Source organism: Phyllostomus discolor, chromosome 11 (genome assembly GCF_004126475.2).
Source record: "Phyllostomus discolor isolate MPI-MPIP mPhyDis1 chromosome 11, mPhyDis1.pri.v3, whole genome shotgun sequence".
In the NCBI taxonomy this organism is placed as follows: Eukaryota; Metazoa; Chordata; class Mammalia; order Chiroptera; family Phyllostomidae; genus Phyllostomus; species Phyllostomus discolor.
This window is the reverse complement of record NC_040913.2, coordinates 43359224-43384087: the sequence shown is the minus strand read 5'-3', so window position 1 is coordinate 43384087 and position 24864 is coordinate 43359224. Positions and strand designations below refer to the sequence as shown.

Sequence of the window (24864 nt, the reverse complement as noted above, 5' to 3'; positions counted from 1 at the left end):
ACTCACTTTTTAGTGTGTTCTGTAATGTGCCTCTTTTACTATAATTTTGCAATGTATGCATGTTGATGCATGTAGCTATCATCCTTTCTAACTGTTGCAATAAAATTTCACTGAATGAATATATCACAGTTTATCTATACAGCTTACTGTTGGTAAATACTGTACATACCTCCTGGTGTGCATAAGCAAGATTTCTTTCCCTAGAGTCCACATGAATATATCACAATTTATCTATACAGCTTACTGTTGGTAAATACTGTACATACCTCCTGGTGTGCATAAGCAAGATTTCTTTCCCTAGAGTCCACATGTAATATAAAATTGTAGTGTCATAAGAAGCACACACAAATCCAACTTTACTAGGTGATTATCATTTTTCGAAGTGATTGTACCAATTTCACAATCAGGTTGCCCTATGTCAGGTTTCACATAGACAATAGGTAGAAAATAGGGGGAGGGCAGTAATGGTGTGGGAAATGTAGAAGCAAAAGAACTTATGACACATGGACATGAACTAAAGGGGGGAATGTGGGTGGGAGGGGGTGGGCAGGGGGGGAGTGAAGGGGGAGAATGGGACAACTGTAATAGCATAATCAATAAAATATATTTTAAAAAAGAAATATATTAAGTATATATACTTTTATTAATCAGCCTCAAAATTTATTTTCACTTCCTTATTTAATAATCCAGAAAAGTAGACAAATATATGTATAGCTTTTCCTAGAAAATTTAATACATATCCTGTTTTTGCTTGAGTTGTTGGGTTTCTTGAATCCATAGATGGTTCTTCTATTATTTCTTGAAAATTCCAGCAATTATCTTTTTAAATATTAATTCTGCCCATTCTGTTACTTCTCCTATAATTATTAGACATGTATTAGTTCTCCTTTCCTCCAATGTCACCTAACTTTTCTCTAATATATCCTATGTTTCTCTTTTTACACTGCATTCTGGATGTTTCCAATTCAATAATTTGCTTTCAGCTGTGTTAAGCTCAATTACTGAGTATTTCAATTATTTTTGTTTTCATTTTTGGAAGTTTATTTTTTAAAAATATTGTTGTTCTCTGCTCATATTCTGGTAAGATTGAAGTAATTTTCATAGCACAACATTTACCTTTTAAAATGTACAATTCAGTGGGTTTCAGTATATTTAGAGTTGTGCAACTACTACCCCTACATAATTTCAGAAAACTTTCATCAACCCAAAAGAAACTAATCCATATTAACAGTCACTCTCCATTCCTGTCTTTTCCTAGCCCCTGAAAACTACTAACCTACTTTCGGCCACTATGGATTTTCTTATTCTGGACATTATATATAAAGCGCATCACACAATACTTGGCCTCTTGTGTCTGCCTTCTTACACTTAGCATGTTTTCAAGATTCACTCGTGTTGTAGTATCACTACTTCATTTCTTTCAATGGTTAAATTTCATTGTATGGGAAAACCACATTTTGGTTATCTATTCATTAGTTGATTGACATGTTTTCATTATGGGGTTATTATGAATACTCTCAACATTCACGTACAAGTTTTTGTGGAGACATGTTTTCATTTCTCAAGTATATCCTTAGGAGTGGAATTGCTGGCTCCTATGGTAATTCTGTTTTACTTTTTGAGGAACTACCAAACTGTTTCCAAAGTTACTGCATCATTTTAAATTCCCACCAGCAATGTATAAGGGCCCCAATTTCTTTACTTTTTTTTTCAACACTTGTTATTATCCATCTTTTTTATTTTAGCCATCCTAGTAGAGGTGAAGAGGTTCTCTGTTCATGCTCAGGCTTCCTTTTGTGTCTTACAGAAATATCTAATTCAGCTACTTTATATTCTGTGTCTGACGAACACCAACACATGAAATCTTAGAGGTGGTTTCTACTCTGCTGGTTCATGTTCATGGTTCTGTCATTTTTTCTCAAATCCAAGTTTCTCATTTTGGGGGGCAGGGGACTTTATCTTCAGGAAAAATCAAGTCCTAGAATGACTATGGGCTCTTCAAGAGGATTTGTCCTTAGAAGCATTAACAGAAAAATGTTAAATTCTTTGCCTGAGGTTTTTCACCACTGGGGTAGGGTGAATCTAGACTGGAGTTCACAGCAGTTAGACTATCAATTTTCAGGGAAGGTATTTTTCCCCTCCATTCACTGCTAAAGTTTTATACAGAAAAGTTTTCTTCCAGTTCCTGGTGTAAGACTTGGGGTTACCTTCCTCAACTTCACTTTTATACTGGCCTACATATTCCTTGCCTCCATGCTGCCTAACAATCCATTTAGAAGTTTTAACATTTTATCCAGAATATTTGTTTTCAATGGAAGGGTTAGTCATCTGCCATACTGGCAAAAATGGGATTCAGTAAAGAAGCTGATTTATTGTGCTTTTCTTTAACTTACCTTACAGACTATTTAATCATGAATGTGGCTCCTCTCTTGGGTGACTCCTACCATCTGATATTATTGAGCCATCTTCCTTTTGCAGTACTCAATATATTGTACCCAATGAGTAATAGTAATAATGATCATAACTACACATTTCTGATTTGAAATCACTGAGGAGCAAGTTAGATTTTACTGAGTGTCTCTGATGGCTATGGAGTGTAGGTTCACATCACACCACAGGACAAACTCCTAAATGTCTTTTAACATTTCACTTTCCCCATGCCTCTGAAGGGAAGGCTATTTGTCCCAACACCTACTATCTCTCTTTCCTCTTAGAAAGAGGAAACAGAGTGGAGAGGAAGAGGCCACATATGACTGAGTTCTTTAAAAGCTAGAGCATGTATAGTAGGGTTTATTGGAGGAGGTGCACACTTGCTGGGGCAATATGAGCTATTTCATGCATGAAAGAGCTTCTAGTGCTGTCAGCTCTGATGAGAAGAGTAAAAGTAAAGACAAGGAAAGAGAAAAAATCAAAGTCAAGCTGAGATAATTTTGCCGGGTTTCTACATACTGTCCTTCTCAAAAGGCCTACTTAAAATACTTGCATTGCAAAGACTGTCAGCTGTACCAACTTTACACAAAGTGATCCCACACAATAAGAATACAAAGGAATTGGAAGGAAATATGCTAACATGTAAAGTCTATGTTATTACAGGTTTTTGGTGACACAGTATAATGCGCTGAACTTGGGCTTTAGAGCCTGATGACCTGGGCCTTACTCCTATGCCTGTTATGTAAAAAACCTGACCTCTCAGAGCCTGAGGTTTTTTCACATGATAAATAGGAATAATGGCAAGGTTGACATGCGGAGTCAATGATGTGAAGTGCTTGAAACAGGAACTATGTGGACATGTACTGCATTTGGGTGCTCACTCTTTCATTTTCTATTTCAATTATTATTTTAAACATTGCCTCACTATTTCCTTAGAGTTCAATTCCCTTCTTATAAAAGTAGTATAGATTTCAGCAGTTTTTCTTCTCAGCACAGGTAAGTTAAATGCAAACTCAGTCTACTAGAAATTTTATATTCACTCTTGAAAACTGTTTAGAAGAAGATGCATTTCTGGATTTGACTTTTTTAACCAGCACTTTGAAAATACTCTATTATCTTTTGGTTTCTATCATAACTCTTCAGCAGATAGCTATGAATCAAACTGTTGCTTTGCAGGTAATCCATCTGTTCCCTCTGGTTGTTTGAAAACCAGTTTTGCAGTTGTTTTTTAAACTTTGTGTGTGTTTGCACACACATACACCTGTACATGTTGTGTGGAATGTTTACACAGAATTGCACATAATCTCTGTGGACAGTTTAACTACCATCCAAGAAATAGAATATTGTTGATAGCGCAATAGCCTCCTATATACCCCTCTGCCTCAGAAGTAACCACTAACCTGACTTTTATAGTAATCAGTTCCTATTTTTTGACACTTCCAAGTTAATATCCAACAATAACATACAACAGCGATGGAACTCTGAAACATCCTATATAGCACAATATCTATGTAGCAGAAACTGGTAACATGGTTGTCTCTGTGAGGGGTGCTCCATGGCTGAAGAGTGGTGAGAAAGAACTTCTCTCTGCACATTCTGATACCTTTTGGAATTTAATATCAGATGCATTTATAACCATTTCAAAAGATAAAATGAAGACAAAATAAAAAGAACATCAATAATAAGGTATATGTAGAAAAATGTTTAAGCACTACATGTAAGTTAAAATATTATGAGTGGTTACCTGGGAGGGGAAGGTGGGTAAAAAGTATTAAAACATCTTGAAAGATACATAAGATATTAAAGAATTAATGGGTCAAATCCAGCAAAAGCAAAGAACCCCAAGACGTAAAGCCAGCACTCAACACCACACTTTCATCCTAAGAATATTTGCTAAAACTGATGAAAAACCAGAATAGTATTGTGGCAGCTTCATGGGGCTGGAAAGGCAAAAGTCAAGCCTCTCCACCCCTCCAACTAATGGATTCTCATAAACCACTCCTTCAAGTTGGAACTCCAACTTGGAACTCAAATTGGGGCTACACACTTCATACACAGGCCCTGGCCTAGATGTACAACACCATCAAGCCCCCTGAGAGATCCAGAAAACCTCAAGACCTGAATTTTTAAAAGATTTAATTAATTTATTTTTAGAGAGAGGGGAAGTGGGGGAGAAAGAGAGGGAGAGAAACATCAGTGTGTGATTGCCTCTCATGTGGCCCGCACTGGGGGCCTGGCTTGCAATCCAGGCATATGCCCTGACTGGGAATCGAACCGGCAACCCTTTGGTCCTCAGCCTGTGCTCAGTCCACTGAGCTACACCAGCCAGGGCTCAAGACCTGAATTTAAATCAAGGAGCTCCAAGACTAGTTGTTCCCCCAGGCACCTATCAGTAGAAAATCAGTAGAAAGTGGCAACCACTACAGCCAGGAAAATACCATCATCCTAGTCTTTTGTTCTACATCATATAGATAGGTCACAAATGGTAGAGCTAAATTTTAAATCGTTCTTTTGACCCCAGAGCCTATGATCTTAACTTTACTAAAAAAAGGTGTATGGAAATGGATTTCGCCTAATATAAAGTTATGAACTATTTGTAATTCTTTTCAAAACTTGCAGAAGTAGACTTCCAGTCAAGGTGGATGTATAGGTAGACACACTTCACCCCTAGCACAACCACAAGAATTACAACTAACCTCAAAAAAAAAAAAACCCAAAACCTAGAACTGCTAGAAAATCAAACTGTATAGAAATCTGACAACCAAGGATTTAAAGAAGCCACATTCATCCAGATGGGTAGGGGAGGCGGAATTTTGGAGATGGGCAGAGAGGCAGTGGAGGCAGCAATGGAATGGATGTTCCCACATTCATGTGTGGTGGATGAAAATTAGGAGGGATACCTTGGGAATGAGTGATCCCAGCCCCAGGCCAGACCACACAGCCCAGGGTTCCTGCACCTGGAAGACAAAGACCCCTTACCTCTGGCTATAAAAACCAATAGAGTTGGGGTGGCAGAAGAAACGTATGCAAACCACCCACTCTGGGAATCACCACCAGGGCAACAGCTAGAAGGGTGCTGGTTGCATTCAGGATGTGAGTGAAGTGACTGGGAATGGGGCAAGTGCCAAGCAAAGCTATAGAAGCCAGGCAGCCACATTGTCTCCCTTCCAACTCCTCCCCCAACACAGAGCTACATGATGGTGAAGCAGGTCACAGCCAGGTAATACCTAAGGCTTGCCCCATACAACTTAACAGGTGCACTAAGACAGGGAATCAAAGCAGCTCTACCTAATACACAGAAACAAACACAGGGAGGCTGTCAAATTGACGAGACAAAGAAACATGGCCCAAATGAAAGAACAGAACAAAACTGCAGAAAAAGAACTAAACGAAATGGAGACAGCCAACTTATCAGATTTAGAGTTCAAAACACTGATGGATCAGGATGCTCAGAGAACTCACTTAGTACAGCAACAACATAAGGGAAGAAATGAGGGCTACACTAAATGAAATAAAGAAAAATCCACAGGAAACCAACAGTAGAGGGAAAAAACTGGGCTTCAAATCCATGATTTGCAACATGAGGAAGAAACAGACATTCAACCAGAACAGAAAGAAGAAACAAGAATTCAAAAAAATGAGAAGAGAACAAGAAGACTCTGGGACATCTCCAAAAGTGCCAACATCCAAATCATAGGGATGCCAGAAAAAGAAGAGGAAGGGCAAAAGAAATGGAAACTTATTTGAAAAAAATAATGAAAGAAAAACTTCCCTAATTAGGTGAAGGAAATAGACGAACAAGTCCAGGAGGCAGAGTCTCAAGCAAGTTAGACCTAAAGAGGACCATACCAAGATACAACATAATTAAAATTCCAAAGGTTAAAGATAAAGTCCTACAAGCAGCAAGAAAAAAGCAGAGAGTTACCTACAAAGGAGTTCCCATAAGACTTATCAGCTGATTTCTCAAAAGAAACTTTGTAGTCAAGAAGGGACTAGCAAGAAGTATTCAAAGTGATGAAGAGCAAGGACCTACAACTGAGATTACTCTGTCCAGCAAAGCTAGCATTTAGAATGGAAGGGCACATAAAGTGCTTCCCAAACAAGGTAAAGCTAAAGGAATTCATCACCACCAAGCCATTATTACATGAAATGTTAATGGGACTTATTTAAGAAAAAGAAAATCAAAACTATGAACATTATAATGACAACAAACTCACAAATATCAACAACTGAATCTAAAAAACAAACAAACAAAAAAAGCAAAAACTAAGCAAACAACCATAACAGGAACAGAATAATAGATATGAGGATCATTTGGAGGGTTATCAACTGGGCAGGGGAAGGAGGAGAATGGGGAAAAAGGTGCAGGGATTAAGCATAAATGGTAGGAACAAAATAGACAGGGGGGTGTTAAGAATAGTATAGGATATGAAGAAGTCAAAGAACTTACATGCACCACCCATGGACATGAATTAAGGGAGGGGGGATCGCTGGAGGGAAGGGGGATACTGGGCAGCGGGAGGCCAAGGGGGAAAAACTGGGACAATTGTAATAGCATAATCAATAAAATATACTTAAAAAACTTGCAGAAGCATTCAGCCAGCAGTACAGACATATCTTGAAGGACAAGCACACTCCTTTTTCACGAAGAGAATCTAGTCCACTCTTTGAAGAGCTAGCTGAAACCTGCCGCTAATTTCTGCCCACTGGTCCCCACCTGGTCCTCTAGAGTTACAAATTTCAACCTCTCTCCACCAGAAGCCTCCACACCTTTCCTTCTCCAGGCCAAACAGCCTTTTGTGTCCCAGGAGAAACCCAAATGATACATTTTTAGCTCCTTCCTATTAGACTATCACAGATATGGATGGTTCATTTTATCTCTGCTCTTTGTAAAATGATATCCAGACTAACCACCATATTCTAGGCAGTTTGAAAAGCACAGGGTCAAGCAAGACTGTCACTTGCTAAGCCCTGTACTTAAAACCAACTACTGCAGTATAAAAACTGCATTCTACTGCAGTGCAGAAAACTACAAACATTTTCGTTAAGCATCTCAGTGAAAGCTGTCTAAGGTGTCTGTTTTCAAGAAGTGTCACAACTCCTCATGCTGTAGGCGAACTGGTCTTTGGTTCTTCAAATAACTGACAAGCATTCTCTCATCATGTTCTTGTCTGCTGCACTGGAACAGCTCTCTCTGCTCCCTGAATCCCTAACCTCTCCTTTGCCTGGTTGGGTCCTACTGAGCTCAAACCTAGCCTAAGGCTCAGCATCATGTCTTTAGGAAAGCCCTGTTAGATTCCTCTGTTTTAGGCTCCTACCACCCTGACAACAGAAATTAAATTATTGTAACTCATTTAATGACTCTTCTTTACTAAAGAATAAGCTCCATAAAGGCAGGGGCTAATGGGGAGTATCAATGAATACTGAGCTTTCTTCTTCATTCTGACATATCCCCACTCCCAGCAGGGCACTGGCACTGGCTTGCTCTCTCTCTCTGCAGCATTCTTAGGACCCTGATTCAAGCCTTTAGAGTTTCTCATCTTCCACTCCCCTGCATTTAGGCAGGACCAGTATTTACCTTCCACGTTATTAACACACTTAGCCATTTGGGATTATTGAGGTCTTATGAGATCCGTCATTCAACACATTGACTGCACTTCATGAGCTTTGTGTCAACTGCAGACTCTACCACTGAACCAGGGACCCCTCCTATAAGCCATGGCTTCTTAGGGTTTAGGGGTCATGAAGAGGTCCACTGGCTTTCCCAAACTCAGGCAACTGAAGTGACTTCCCAGCACTTACATCTAAGACTGACTCAATGACACAGACATATAGGTTGGAAAAGCTATTGTACCACTTCAATTTCCCTGGAATCCGTGCCCTCCTGCCCCACAAACACAACATGACAAACAGAAGTGAGGTTGACTTCAGGTATAAGTAATTCTGGCAGCTCCTGTCTTTTCCTGGCAGTCTTGTTCTGACTCTTAAGAAGTCCACAGGACTTCCGGCCAAGATGGAGGCATAGGTGGACACACCGTACCTCCACGCACAATCAGGATTGGAACAATAACAATTTAGAGGCAGAATAACATCCAGAACTGACAGAAAACTGATCTGAATGGAAGTCAGACAGCCAAGAAGTTAAAATGGACCAGTTCATCCAGACCGGTAGGAGGGGCAGAGATGAGCAGCCAGGCCAGGTCGAGGGGCAGAGAGAGTTGGGCGTGTAAGGCATCTGGGTGCGCGTAAGGCATCCGGGGCATGCAAGATTGCAGCGGTGGACCCTGAGGCACACGGAGAGACACCCAGCCTCACGGGAGAGGTCCTTGGAAGGTCCCACGGTGTGCACAGACCCACCCACATGGGAATTGGCACAAGAGGGCCCCAGTTTGCTTGGGAGAAGCAGCAGAAGAGACAGGTCCCACGGAGAACGGAGCAACCACCATTGTTCCCTCGTGACCCCACTGCCACATACATCGTCACAATCCAGTGGCAGGGGTGCCCAGCCCCGGTGAACACCTAAGGCTCTACCCCTCACTGTAACAGGCGTGACCAGACCAAAAAAAAAAAAAAAAGAGAGAGAGAGAGAGAGAAAGAGATGGCTCAAAGAGAAAAACAAATCAAAGCCCCAGAACTCATCCTTTTAAGCAACCGAGAGATAGCTAACCTATCAGATGCACAGTTCAAAACACTGGTGTTCAGGGAGCTTACAGAATTGGTTGATTTTGGTCGAAAATTAGATGAACATATGCAGGTTACAATAACAGAAATGAAGGAAAATGCACAGGAAACCAATAGTGATGGGAAGGAAACTGGGACTCAAAACAATAGAGTGGACCAGAAAGAAGAAAAAAACAACCAAACAGGAAAGAATGGAGAAATAAGATTTCAAAAAAATGAAGAGAAGCTTAGGAACCTCCAGGACATCTTTAAACGTTCCAACATCCGAATTAGGGGTACCAGGAGAAGAGGTAGAGCAACAGATCGAAAACTTATTTGAACAAATTAACAAAGAACTTCCCCATTCTGGCAAAGGAAATAGATTTCTAGGAAGTCCAGGAAGCTCAGAAAGTCCCAAAGAAGTGGGACCCAAGAAGGAACACACCAAGGCACATCATAATTACATTAACCGAGGTAAAAATGAGGGAGAGAATCCTAGAAGCAGCAAGAGATAAGGGGACAGTTACCTACAAAGGAGTTCCCATCAGACTATCAGCTGATTTCTCAAAAGAGACCTTGCAGGTAAGAAGGGGCTGGAAAGAAGTATTCCAAGTCATGAAAGGCAAGGACCTACATCCCAGAATGCTCTATCCAGCAAAGCTTTCATTTAGAATGGAAGGGCAGAGAAAGTGCTTCTCAGATAAGGTCAAGTTAAAGGAGTTCATCATCACCAAGCCCTTATTATGTGAAATGTTAAAGGGACTTATCTAAGAAAAGAAGATAAAAAACATGTATAGTAAAATGACAGCAAACTCACAATTATTAACAACCACACCTAAAACAAAACCAACAGAAACTAAGTGAACAACTAGAACAGGAACAGAACCACAAAAATGGAGATAACATGGAGGGTTACCAACAGGGGAGTGGGAGGAGGAGACAGGAGGAAAAGGTACAAAAAATAAGTACCATAGATGGTAGGTAGAAAATAGACAGGGGGAGGGTAAGAATAGTATGAGAAATGTAGAAGCTAAAGAACTTATAAGTATGACACACGGACATGAACTAAAGTGGGGGAATGTGGGTGGGAGAGGGTGTAGAGGGTGGAGGGGAGTGAAGGGGGGAAAATGGGACAACTGTAATAGCATAATCAACAATATATATATATATATATATATATATATATATATATATATATATATATATAAAAGAAGAAGTCCACAGCATTTTAAGCCCTTATGGGATTTCTAAGCATCCACTTCTGGATTCACTGAATTTATGTAACAGGGAGAAAAGTAACTTTATATCAAGAAAGCCATAAATATACAGTATTTGAAGTCAAATATTCAAACCTATGGGTGTAAAAGGGTTGTTTACTGTGTAAACAGAGAACTTTCCCACCTTTGGAAGGAAATGTCAAATTATGGTTCAGTCATAAAGACAAAAGGAAAAAATAGTCTTGTCTTCTCCTCTAGTCAACTTCAATTCTATTTAAAGATTATCCCTTGATACAGTTACTCAGTAATTAATGATCAGTAATATTCTTTCACACCCTGACCAACGGATTCCCAACACCATCTTCACACAGGGTGGTGGAAAAAGGTCGTACCTGAAATGGCCCACGGCTTCGCAGTGCTGACCTCCCAGGAGGGCACTGCCCCTCAACGACAAGTCTCTGAGAACACAGTCTCAACAAGTCGGGAAGCCACAAATGTTCAATCCTGTTCTCCACATTAAATCCTCATTAAAACACAGATACTATGTCTCCACACAATTAATTCTATTTAAAAAGGAAATGTAAATCTGATAGAATCTGTTCTTGGTAAACCTCTCCCTTCTTTCTTCTCTATACACTTAAAAACCATGTTGTTAACAATTATGTTCTACTTTCTTCTCAGAAGAAATAAACTCACCAGGTCTGTAATTTTTAGGATCTTCTTCCCTTCTTTGAGCAATCCTAGAGAATGAGAGAACTGCTTGAACAGTGTTCAGATTTTCCAAGCACATTCATTATCTCATTTGCTTTAAGCCAGAGGTTGCATCTCAAACACCCACAGGGCCCCAGGGGGCAGCAGAAATAGGTGAATGAAGCAGGTCTTGCCAGAGGCAGAAAGAAGTGTCAGCCCAGACTAGAGGGTCAAAATCATTAATCAGCTCCCCCACAAACTGGTGCCACACAGTCCAATCAGTGTTTCAGAACTTCCCATTTCTCATGAGCATCTGGAACACGAACATTCAAATGTGAAACCTCATTTTTAAGTGTTGGTAATAATGTTAAAAAGCTCTCCCATTGGGCCAAAGCACATCACCGGACCAATTCAGCACACAGGAGTCTACTTTTAATTTCTTACTCTAAGCTAAGAAATCTACTTGGGGATCTCTTTAAAAGAAGAGGTATGGGGGAAGGAGGATGAGGGGCTTCAATCCTCTCTTGAAAATGTTCCTTTTTATTCCTCTCCAAGCTAAAATATTATTCTCCTTGCCCAAAAGCACAAAAGTAAGAGTGACTACAAAATTCCAAAGGACGGAAGGAAAACAATGCATCAAGCCCAAGGAGTTACCTCCATTACCTTTAATGTTCCTGCTATAAACAAAATGCTGCAAAAGCTCTTAGATTTTTATTCTTACACCTTTTGCCTAACAGCACCAAGGGTCTATTCATCCTTGGATATATGACTTCTCTCTACCTGTCCACTTTCAAAAATCTGAGGTAACTCTTCCAGCCCTATCCCTCACTACCCTCTCTATCCCAGCTAAGACACAGATCACAAATGATCCAAACATGCAATATTGTTCAAGTTTTGGAATTATAGTCCACGGAAACTTGCTAACTTTTTGTCAGAATTTGTAAATTGTTTTCTTGCTGACTGAGATGTTCTCACACCCAAACCATTGTTTGCTATCATTACTTCCTAGCATTTTAAAACATTCCTGAGAAACCACAAAAATCATTCCCTAATTTCTGGGGCTTAAAATACTTAAGGCATTCAAATTCCATTAATAATAAACGAGTAGCACCTAGCATTTAAGTGCCTGATGCTACATGGCACGATAGGCATGGCCTCTATGTTCTATGGAAGGAGTGCTCAATCCCGCCTGAAAATTTCATAACACTCAGAATGAGGGCAACTGTAATACCCTACTTTGTACTACAGTCCAAAGCAGATTGGACACAGCCTTTCAAGTCACTGTCAGCTTCAGAGGCACCTGAATAAGCAGTTCAAATCCAGTGCCCATTAAAAATATTCCTAACTTCTCTTGTTCTTGAAAACCATGTTAGGAGCACTGAGATTGTTTGATGCTTCTTCTGTAATAACAGTTCCACTCGTATGCCTTTGTTTTAGTTCAGTACAGAGCAGTTAACAAGATATTACAAAATGAAAACCAACACCTGTCATTTCTTAAATGTATTGGAGAATTCTCACTGGAAGAGGAAAGATCAGAGATTTGACTGATAAAAGATAAAAGAACTACTGCAAATTATTACAAAAGTAATTTCTGAAATGTTTATTTTGAACCACTGCTAAAACAAAATTTTAGTGCCTCCTGAAGTTCATATTTTGGTAAATGAACATATTAAATTACTGAAAAGCAGAAAAGAAGTTACTGTTATACAATATAAGATCTTATATAGTAATTCAGCACAGTCAAATAAACAGCTACAATTATTTAAACTGCTTTGCTATATAAAACAAGAATGTGAATTACTTTTAACACTGCACAAGTAACCAAAGGTAGCAAATCAAGCAATATTAAAATCTGATATTAAATAGTATTCAAACATTCCAATAAAAACAAAAGAATGAACTTCTACAGCTACAATTATGCCCTTGTGAAAGGAATGTACATGGATGGTAAAAAAATAAAGTGACAAGAGTGACTAAGACTGTACCTGCACCTTCAGAGCAGAAATACAGTTAAGTGACTGCATATTGGGTCTTTTGCTGAAAATAAGAAAAAAATGTACTTTAGTACAATTTTATAATTTCCACTGAAGTTCTAATTGTTTTGTGTGGTGACAGGCAGACAGGATTTTAAATGAAAGTATCTTCCCTACATCTTGAGTATGGATACATTATTTCTTTAAATCCGATGGAAAGTTATCTTTGAAAAATATAAAACTTAAAGCAATGTACTGATGGGAAATTGATAATATTACTTGTGGAAGAATACTATTAGTTAAATAATTAACTAAGAAGCCATCTGAGTCTGGACTCTGACGACGAGACTGTTCAACGCCACAGCCAGGGAATGTGTGCTATCGTCGTGGCCGTCGGGAAACCTGCCCTCCGCTGCACGCTCGGTGCACTTCATGAGCAATTAAGTTCTGCTGCCAACAACATAAAACCCTTATCTAAGCAAAATGAAAGTATTATGAGTTGGATTAATTCACATCGAGTATCTGAAAGGGTAAGTGGAACATTTTTCAAAGTATAAACATGTCACCACATATATATTCACTGAATGAACACTCTCAAATGTTTTCTTCCATTGCATTGTATCAAGCCATTCAGACACTGTAATTTTATTGTGATTTATAAAAGAATCATTTTTTGTATAAATCAGGACATATTTTCAAAATCAACATTAATAATACCTAAAACTTTAAACTTAGCTTGAGAAAAGAAGACTATGAAAGTCTTGCCACATCTAAGTCTAAAATAATGTTTAAAAAAGTTCTTATCAGAGGCCTCATTCACTCTTTCCACAGACACTCCAATGGTTCTAAACCTGATAAACAAAATTCAATTCTATGCACATCACAACTTTAACAGTTCTGAATAAGATATATTTCATAAGGGTCAAAATCATCAGAATGGCAACATTACAATGTTATAATATGAATATGTCAAGTAGATTTATATTAAAATAAGACAGCTGTTCTCAACAAACAGAGCAGTTTGGAAAAATCACAAAGTGCCTTCAAAGAAAGTAAATTTAGACTGTACTCGATTAAGAGATACTGCTCTAAACACAGAAGTTGTCTCTAGGAAAGGAAGCTTAACTCATGCTTCTTTTCACACCTGCCAACACTTCATATTTTTCTCCAGGCAAGCGCACTGAAGTGATGTGAGTGCGGAGTCCCACTATGACTATGAAAAGGCATGCTAACGCCTTTCGTGACAGGTCTGACACTCGCAGGGGCTGTGTAAGGGCAAGCTGAATGCAGCGCAGCTCCACCAAAATGCAAAAGGAAACAGCAAACGAGGGAAATCTCACCTCAAAATGATTTTTACCATAAAATAAACAAACATAAACATTTCAAGCACAAAGCTTTACAAAAGTAATATATTATCACTTTAGTTTAAAAGAAATTCAGAACTTGGTTTTGCTGTTAATCAAACCTGTACATACACTGAAGTTATTACTAAACACAACTTGACAGTTATGTATTTGTAAAAATTCAATCTAAACTTAATAATCAATTAACTTGTGTTATAATTAACATAGTTCCTAACATTTAAAAACCCAGTCCAGTGCTGCTGCATCTCAAGTTCTGAGAAGCTAAAAGCAGAAATGATCCTGGTTATAAACATACATTTCCTGCATTTCTCCACCTTAAAAAAATACTTGAAGAAACTTTAGGAAAATTTATTTTTAAGGCCTGCTCTATTTATCTTAAATTGAGAAAAACTAAAGGTTGGAATATAACCTCAAAATATTTAAATAATTCTTGGCATTTTTCTTAAAAAGCAAATTTAATTCTTTCATTATGAAATACATTTTTTCTACCATAATTAATAATTCAAATTAACAGAAGTGCCCCTAGTCCTTTCCCCATGGCAGGTGCGATGTCTTCTATAATCTGTGCAGCTTCTAAAAGTCAGTGCTCAGAAAAAAAGAAAACGTTTTGGAGCAAAATCAAAGCCCCCAACAAAAAGTAATTTACTGTAGATTACAAAGTCCGCTAATGAGAGAACCAAAAAATTCACACATGCATACCCTCGCATACAAAACCAAGACACAATCTTATCCTCTATTGAAGTCAACTTGTAGTTTCTTAAGCTGAAGCAGCAGGAAATGTAGAGCCCAGAAGGAAAATATATCAGAGGTCTTTGCAAAACAGTGCAGATAGATTTTATCTGGGGAGGATCCTTTCTTTCTTTTCTAGAAAAAAGCTAGGGCTAAAGGGAAGAGGTTTTCAAAAATCCAAAAGTGAAAATAATTATTGGGCTTCTTTAAATACATTTCCATATTAACATTGACTTTTAAAATTTCAACATATTTTGCAACTTTATTTTCATTTACAGGATAAGTTGGGGACTCCAAATAGTCAAAAGAGAAATACAAATTCTTACCACACAATCTTTATAGACATTTTCTGTTAAAGCACCTTTTTTAATGATAACAGTGGATTTCTAACTATGAGAACATTAAAGTAAAAGAGGGCACAAACCACCAGCAAGTTTAAAGTGCTCTTCACACACAGAGACACACACCCTCCCTCACTTTCCTGCCAGGACAATTGGCAACATCAGCAAATAATGTAATTTGATGAAAGGCTGAGGAAACTATCATTAACAGTATTAACAGAAACCTAAAATACTAATTTTTTAAGGAATTAAATAGTTTGGGGGATTTGAAAAGCTACCAATAGCGGAGCTAATAAAATTGACTTTTAAAAATGAGTCTAAAACTACCAGAAAAAAATTAGCCTCAATGCTTTTTGAATGTCAAATTAGTTACTGATAGGATATCACGAGTCTGGAACCCAACCTCAGCCACCTCAGTACAGTTTCTAGCAGCACAGTTGATGCAGAAAGAATGACATCAATCACTGTTCCTGAAGACCTCATGGCTAGACCTTCCTTCAAATCCATGTTTTTAGTGTCTTAACATACTGCACATGGGTACAGAAGAATAAGTGAAGATAATATTCGACAGAGATTATAAAAGCATGAACATCATATATACCACATGATGACACAATGAACTTAAAAAGCTGTATTTCCTTTCTTCTCAATTCACTTTAAATGTTAATATTCACTATTTAAATTTTATCCTTTGCATCTTTAGCTTTTTTGCTCTCTCCTAAAACAAATAATAAAAATATACTGGCTTGGAGTTTGTTCTATGCATTTTCTAAGAGCCAATCGAACAGTGATTTGCACTTCTCCTCACTGCAAGTCTTTTCCATCATTTCATAGTATTTAAGTACAGCCTGCAGAAGGTCTCCTACTTTCCAGCGTTTTTCTTGTAATCGTTTTGAAAGCTAAAAGACAGAAAGATATGTCAAATATTAACAAAAACAATTTCATAACGATAAAGTTTTCCTTTTATTTTTAACATTGACTAAAACTAAGAATCCTGCTGTTTGTAATACAATATTGTTTCCCAGTTATAACAAAGTCGTATCCCTAAACCACCACCCTTTCCCAAATTAAACATCTTCCTTTCCTGCCCTTTATAAATACATCACGTCCACAGAATGACAATTTGGGATTGCTGGAGACAGAACTCCATAAACCTCACCAAGCGGATATTCTGTGTGGGAGTACAGATGTTACATTTCTACAGGAAATTCTTAACCTAACTAAATACATCTGCCACACCCTCAATAAGAAATATAAAATAATAAAGACATCAAGCTTAATAAAAGGATGTGGATTTTCCTTCCACAACTTATAGTCTGGCTTTTTCTTTCTTTGAATATACCCTTCTAGCCTCAACAGAAACATGGCTTTCTAAGTTAAGAAATGTTAATGTTTCAAAAAAAAAGTTAAATATTGTGGTCATAATACACAATATTTGCAATACAGTATATACAAATATCAAATCATTATGTTGTACACCTGAAATTAATATAATGTTATATATCAACTATACCTAAAAGAAGTATATACAGGTTTAAGTAAACTATCATCATCAATCAGAATGTCTTCACTCATTTTTTTTCTATTTAGTTCTGTAAAAAATAATTTTTATAATCTATATATGCTTAGTTTTTTAAAAAATAGTTTTGAATTATATCTCAATAAAAATATAATTCATATACCATACAATTCATCCATTTAAAGTGCACCCATCAATGGTTTTTAGCATTGTTGGCTGAGTTGGACGCAACCATGACTACCACCAGCATCCGAACGCCTTCATCACACCACAAGGAGAGTCTTACACATCAGCAACACTCCCCACTTCTCCCAACCCCCTTAACTCTAGGGAATCACTACTTTCTGTCTCTACAGACTTGTATGTTGGCCATTTCATATAAATGAAATAATTTGTATGAAACAATCTACTTTTCCACAATCAATTATGACCAGCTTCTTTCACTTGGCATTAATAATTTCAAGGTTCCTCCATGGTGCAGCATATATCTACATCATTCCTTTTCATTGGTAGATTGTATTGCATTGCATGGATACACTACATTTCATTTATCCACTTCTTACCTATTATGAATAATGTTGCCATGGGCATATGTTTTCACATACCTAGGAGTGGAATTGCTGGGTTATACAATAATGCTGTGTTTAACTTTTTGAGGAACTGGCAGAATGGTTTTCGAGGTTACATGGGCACAAGGTCTCCTTGCTCAGGTGCTATCACACTCCGATCTGTCCACAGCCTTTCTCAGCCTTCAGTTTATCTGTGACTAAATAAAAATGTTTGCCTCCCAAAGGTCAGTTCTGCCCATTCTGTCTCCTTGACATTTTATTTCCTGAACATCCCTTTCTGCCTTATTTTTTCCCTTTACCCCAAAACAGACACCTAAACGGGAAGAATCCAAAAAAATCTAAGTAAAAACAAGTAACGAAAACAGCGAAAAAACCCCACAAACCCTATTTTTATCAATACTTTTTCACATACTTCTTTTAACAATACTTTTGTCAATTCTGTATCAGGGATCAAGAGTAACTGGACTGTTTCTTTTTTGTTACTATTGATCATTCACATTGGTTATTCATTAGACTACTCTATACCCTACAGTAAGATTAAACCAAAGTTCTGATATGAAAATTTCTGGGACAAAAAACTTAAATTAAAAATCTTGCCTAACAAGGTGCTTGGTATACAGTTAAGTTCTCAATAAAAATACCCAATTAATACATCAATCTGAATGTTTTATTAGAACTTTATTAAATAGTCAAGTGTTCCACTGTTCCTTATTGGATGTTTAAACTTATATTGGCTTTTGATTTTGCTAGCTTCTCATACTAATAAAACTGGATTAACAGAGAAAGAGACATACTAAGTACTAGGCACAATTATGAATCAATTAAATAGAAAGAAAAACTAAATCTTTTCATAGAAACACATGAAATGTTTATTAATGGCACCTAACTTTTGAGAATTTAGGATGTGCCAGGCACTAGATTAAGCAATTTTTAATTATTATATTTAATCCTCACAAACCTTTGTAAATTCTATACTCACTTCCATAGTACAGATAAGGAAATTGGTGAATTTGCCCAAGGTCACACCACTAGAGAGTGGCAGAGCTGATACGTGAACCCAACCATTACACTCCATCACCTAAGCGTTTCCCCACCCTGTTATCAACAGCCATTTTACTAGATCAACTGCCTGACACAGAACATCATGTACTGTGAAATGTATCCTCAAAGCCACCCTAGAAGGCAGATACTTACTTGTATAAATTCCTTCTTTGTAGAGTCATGAAAAGAAAGTTCTGAAACTTCAGCCTCAGAGGCAACAAGCCACTGAAGAATGATCCTTAGTTGAGGGTCTACTGTGCATGGCTCCAGGTCAATATTTGTTATTAGCAGAGTCTTTCCATCTTGCCCCAAACCTGATATTTAAATTTAAACAATATGAAGTGAAACTCACCAATTCTATTATCAATACCCTGGTTTCCAAGGACATGTAAATATTTTCCATCTCTTAAGACTCCAATGAATGCTTGGGAAAAAATCCATCCTTTCTTAACCATACCAAAAAATAAACTAAAACATCTCTCTGAAAGGGCAAAATAATGTGAAAGAAAAGAATAACTTCAATTATGCACTGAGAGTACAAACATAAAACTCTATTTTGAGGCACTGAACTGAAGTACCATAACTGCCTTCATTTGTGTCAGAATATAATCCGCAGGTAAAGGTAGAGAAAATAAAACCATAAAGCTAAGATTATAATCAAAATACAAATAAATGAAACACACAAACAAAAACCTCAACTAAACATATTAAATGGACTTTAAGAAAGCTTTCTGAACTAAGAGAAACAACAGTAGCAGCCAATATATGTATAGTATATATTTAAGTAAGTATTGTTCTGAACTGTTTAGCTAACACAAAGTCCCATAATCCAAAACTACCCTGTGATATAGAAACTACCATCATCTCCATTTACAGGTGAGGGACCTGAGGCAGAGGGAGATCCAGGGTCTTACAGTGAAGCAGTGGCTGGGCTAGGATGGGAACACAGGCAGTCTGGCTCCATGCTCTTAGTCACTTCATTCTTTGGCAAAATAGGGGAAATGCTATATGCAACCACTTAAATCCCAAAAGGCAGACCAGGGAATTTTCTGGTACATTCCTATTATAAGTAAGGTATTGCTCTCACATTTGTTTTCTTTTTTAATGAAAATTATGTTTTCAACATAAAGTAGGACAAATCCCTATTGACTATTAAACTAATGATTTAACACTGCTGCTTAGCGATGTCTAGTAAGCAGTACTCAGGCACGCTAGGCTGCGCCCCACCCCCCCCAGGAGGGAAGCAGCAGGCACTGAGCCGAGTTGTACCAGTGATGGAAATTTGCTAGTAAATGACCCCAATTCATTTTTATAGTCTGCAGGGCATTCTAGACCACTGCTAATTATTTTTAGGATATGTGTCGGCCCCTAACTTTTCATTGAAAAAGTTGGTCCATGTTATTCTCTGAAAATAAATGTACTGTTTTTTCTCCCCTCTCTCCCCACTGACTATCAATCAAAAAGAGGTTTTGTGCACTATGGCACCAAACATGGGCCACTTTATAATCCTGGTAGCAGTCATGGGGTTTGAAGGTGTCTCCCCAAGGCTTGTCTGTGCTACTGGCTTTCTCAGTTCAGAACCCCTGATTGCCTGAGAAGGGACTGACATTCTAAAATTACAAACAGCAGCAGCAACAAAAATGAGGGCTGTTTCCTTAGAAGTTCCATAATTTTTAATCTTTCTATAAATCTATATCAGTCTGTCTCCTAATTTACCAATTTCTAATTTTAAAAATTGGTAAATTAATTGGCTGTAATTTTCTATATAATGAGAGGTGACTATAATCTCAGAAACTAGGTGGTGACATATATTTATAAATAATTAATCTCCTGATTTTTTACCTACTCACAAAAGAAATGCTGAACAGCCTGGCTAGTGCCAAAAGTAAAAACTTCTAAATGCATTTTATATTGACACTAACTTGTATCTTCTTCTCTCGTAATCATTCCTCAGTAAAGTTAGTATTCATTACAGAAAATATCCACATGCATTTATACCACATATATAGCTTTTGGAACAACTCTGCTCACAGGTATTACCTGGGAAAAAGTATATAACTTTCTATATTAAAAAATCAACACATTTTTAGTTAAAAAAAATAAAGCAATTACCTAGCCTATCCATAACTCAGAAAGTATCATGCTACTTCTACTTTATAACTGATGAGAAAAACTTACTTCTAGAAGTCCTATATGAAGAGAATGGCTTTGTAGCAGAGGCATTAGAACCCTAATATAATAATCTTACTAGATGTAAGGATTTTAGCTCAAAAACTGGTACACTTTCCTAAATAAGAAGAGCACAGTTAGTAATAAAACTCATTGGAAACTTGGGTGTTATAAAGTACATTTCAAGAAATTCATTTTGGCAATTTTACCAGTTTACCCACTTCTAAAGAAATGATAAAAAATCACTGGTTCAAAATCAAGTATCTCAAACAGTGTGAATATTTTTCTGTGCCACTCTACAGAAGGAATTATTAGTATTTTCATAATTAAAAAATAATATTTGGGAAAAAACAACAACCACCTAAATACAATGAAAATTCAGCTTCAACATGAACAGTTTTTATTCACTCAGACAGTCTGATACATTTGGATTAGGGATTACAAATCACAGGAACTCTGTGACCAATGGTATCTAGTATTAACATATTCAGAAGTACATTCATTAAAGAAAGACTTGAATATTTCCTTCAAATATGTGTATGTGTGACTGTAGAACTGGAATTCAGAAAGAAATGTAAAGGACGAATATGATTTACATAAGATTATCATTAAACACCAATTCTGGAAGTTACTGGTTTGGAAGAAAAAAACTATGACATAGGCCATAGTTATAATTATCAATATCTTATGAGTATAGATTTTAAATTTTGAAAAATATAACTATATGCAGTTTATCATAAATTTTCCTCTCAAATAATTGAATAATTCTTTTAAAGCAGCTCAGTCTTTATATCAATGAGTACTTTAATAGTTTAGCAATCAAATAATACAAACTACTCAACAAAGGAGCTGACACTGCGTAAATTAATTTATGAATTCCATGATTTATAATGCAAATACCCTTATTTGTAACAACCCAGAGCCTAACTGATGAAATGCACAAATGCAAAAATTAAAGACTCTTACAAATTGTCAGTTACCTTCTACATCATCTTCATGTTCTTCATCTTTATCATCTGGTCCATCACTTTTTAAATAAAAGAACAGAAGCAGTTTTTTTAAAAAAAAAGCTTTAATAATGTTATTCAAACCAATTTTTAAAATGTGGTAATGAATGTTACAATATGGTATGTGACATTTAAAAAGGGGAGAAATGACAATAAAAGAGGAAGCTTTGCTTCTCACACCATTTCATGTTAAAATCTGAATTGTGAATGATGCCTAGATAAGTTATCAATAACCAAGATGTTCTACCTGACCATTATATACAGAGTACCAAGTAATTTCATAATAAAATTTAATTTAAAATAATTTGAAGCCAAAATATTCTACTAATTTGGTTTTAGATAACACAGAATTTGAATATTATAAAATCTCACAAATAATTACATAAGTATTTATTAATGCTTCTGCTGATGCCATTTATATATTTTAATGTAGTAAAAGCACATTTTTCTTATATATGAAATAAAACTACACACAAAAACAAACAATAACCAAAACAAAACAAAAAAACAGAAATCCTGTAGGAAGCAAGCTCTTTTTAATGAAATAATTGGTAGAATGAAAAATAGCAAGCAGAGCAAACCATGCATAAAAGCAATACATTTTGCAATTGATGTCAACCATAACTTAGCATAGTTGAATTCTTTTCATTAGATGTAATTTATCAAGCAGAATCATGTCAACATACACGAGAAAAGCAGCTTGATACATATTGGCAGTGTAACCCACATTGTTTTAAGAATATGGCATCATGCATTAGTGGTGAAAAGACTCATCGGTTTTTAAGTTTCTGGACTGGACCAACCTGTCTGATGTTGGAAAGGATAAATTGTCCTCATACAAATCTCCTTCTAAACCAAGACTGCTCCAGCTACTGCTGTTACCATTACTGCCAGAGGAAGAAAAGAACAGAGCTGAACTAGAAAATGAATAGTAAAGACAACCTTGGTTTTCCTTGGAACAGCTTCTGTCAGTGGTAACTGGATGTTCTGAAGCTGCCACAACGGAGCGCGGCTTCCACATGGGTACCAGAGTCCACCACTGCTATTACAAGAGTACCTGACAGCTTCAGAGATTTGGACATTTTCTTACTTGTCCTCAAAAGATCATAAAAGTCATTCTAAATGTAGATTTATTTTAAAGATTAAGACAACATAATGTCTTTTAAGACAGCATGTGAATGCAAGAAGCTGTTTCATGATGAAATTAATGTCTGTCAAGTGTTATGATATAATTGTAGAATGCCAATATTCATCAGTTTGGAATAAGTTTAAAAAGGAAATACCATAGGTTAACATTCTCTCAGGTTTTTAGATAGTGCAAACCATGATGGACTTGGGGGAGCAGGGATTTTAAAATACTCTTATTATGTCAATTACCTTCATTTCACATATTATATATGATTCCGTAGGTGGCGACTAATACACATTTTCCTCAGAATACTGGCTAACCAAGGTTTATTCAAGCATTACACTGGTTTAGTCAGCCAGTTACTAAGGCCACACAGGTAACTTCTTATACTATCCAATCAAAAGGAGAAAGCAATCATATCCTAAAACTTCAGCAAAGCAATAAAAAACAAAAAGCAACTGTGTTCAGAAACAAAACTAAATTCAATCTTTCTTATTAAAACCTAAACATGCAATATTTTTAAATTCTAATCATTAAAATAATTAGTAAGCACATTAGTTTGCAGTGAAAGCAGCTATCTTTCCCCGGTATTAGGCTAGGATATTATAAAAATTAATATGTATACAAACCAAAATTTTGGTTGTAAAAAAAGAAATAATATAATCACCTTATAGGCATCAGTAAATGTTAACACAATTACTAAGAAAAAAATGATCATTTAAAAGTTCTAAGTGGTTTCCAAGCAATCTTGAATAATTTACATATCCATGTTTACCACTATCAAAGTGTGACAAACTACAATGTATGAGAGAATAAAAGGTAAAACTGAGTAATATCTTTTCATGTATATTCAAACAAATATAGCTCTATCATAAAACTATTAAAGCAACCAGAATCTTGCCCATGTGGTCTGTTTTCAGACAACCCAGAAATGAGAAAACAGAGAAACCCAGAGTGAATGGGGGCACCAGCCAGAGAAAACTAATGATATCAGACACTGTGTTCACTCCTGTTAGCAGAATGGTTACCCAAATAAAAAAAACTACAAAATTCCTACCCATTTAATTAATCATAAAAATCTATCACCTTAGTATTAGATGAACATGAAAAAATGTCCCTCCACCTAACCTCATTTCCCCTCCCATTTTGCCCCTTGAAGTGAGATTTGAAGTCAGTTATTTATAAAATGCCACTTCTAACTAGGATGGCCATGTGTGACTCTTCACCTGACCAGGGCACTTGTGAAGATGACAGGTGTCACCATCAGTGATTACACCAGAGCAGATGTAACCAGGATTGTCTTAAACAAACTGGAGGTCATTAACCCTTCCCAAAAAAGACACGACTTTAACTAACATCAGGAAAGTTACGGGCCATTCTGATGCCTCTTACACAGAACTTGTCCTTCTTCCTGTCCTCTAAAGCAGTGATTTTCAACCGATGTTCCTTGGCAGGCACCCAAGTGCACCACAAGAATTTTTAAATCATACAATACCTGACTATTTAATCAGGGGCACTAACCTCTATTCTCTTAAGACTGTCAATTTTAAAAAATAACAACACCCAACACAACAATATCCGTCCGATCTGAATGAATCAAAAGTATACCTGTTTTTTATTCTTTTTGTCAGATCAGCAAAAACAGCAATCTGTTTTTTGATGTGCTACAGAATTTTAGTAATTAATTAAGTGTGCCATGAGATGAAAATGGTTGAAAATCACTGCTCTAAAGAAAAAGGTACCCTCCTTTGCTCTAAAGAAAAAAGAGTAAGAAAGAAAAATTTTTCCTTCAAATTCACAAAATTTCTAGGTAAAGCTTAAAGGGTGTAAAATCAAATGTATGCAACATTTTTTCATATCGACTACTGGCACATCCAGAGAAAATCAGCTAGGCTAATTATTATATTTAATAAATGTCAAAACCATTAGAAATATATTATAAATAATAAAATACATTTTGAAAATGACAGGTTTTCAAATTCATAATTTTAAATAATACTCAATATAAATTTATAGCTCACATTTG

General features: G+C 36.6%; 1 protein-coding gene across 1 annotated transcript in view; it reads right to left on the bottom strand.

The window, feature by feature from the left end:
- Window positions 1-12582: 12582 nt before the first annotated feature.
- Window positions 12583-24864, bottom strand: part of AKAP11 (A-kinase anchoring protein 11) — a 54989-nt gene continuing 42707 nt past the window's right edge. The window contains exons 9-12 of the mRNA XM_028527051.2: window positions 22513-22596; window positions 21683-21729; window positions 18687-18847; window positions 12583-16303 (exon numbers count right to left, since the gene is read on the bottom strand). Coding sequence (XP_028382852.1) covers window positions 16163-16303; window positions 18687-18847; window positions 21683-21729; window positions 22513-22596 — 433 coding nt within the window. The 3' untranslated portion in view covers window positions 12583-16162. The remainder of the gene's footprint in view (window positions 16304-18686; window positions 18848-21682; window positions 21730-22512; window positions 22597-24864) is intronic.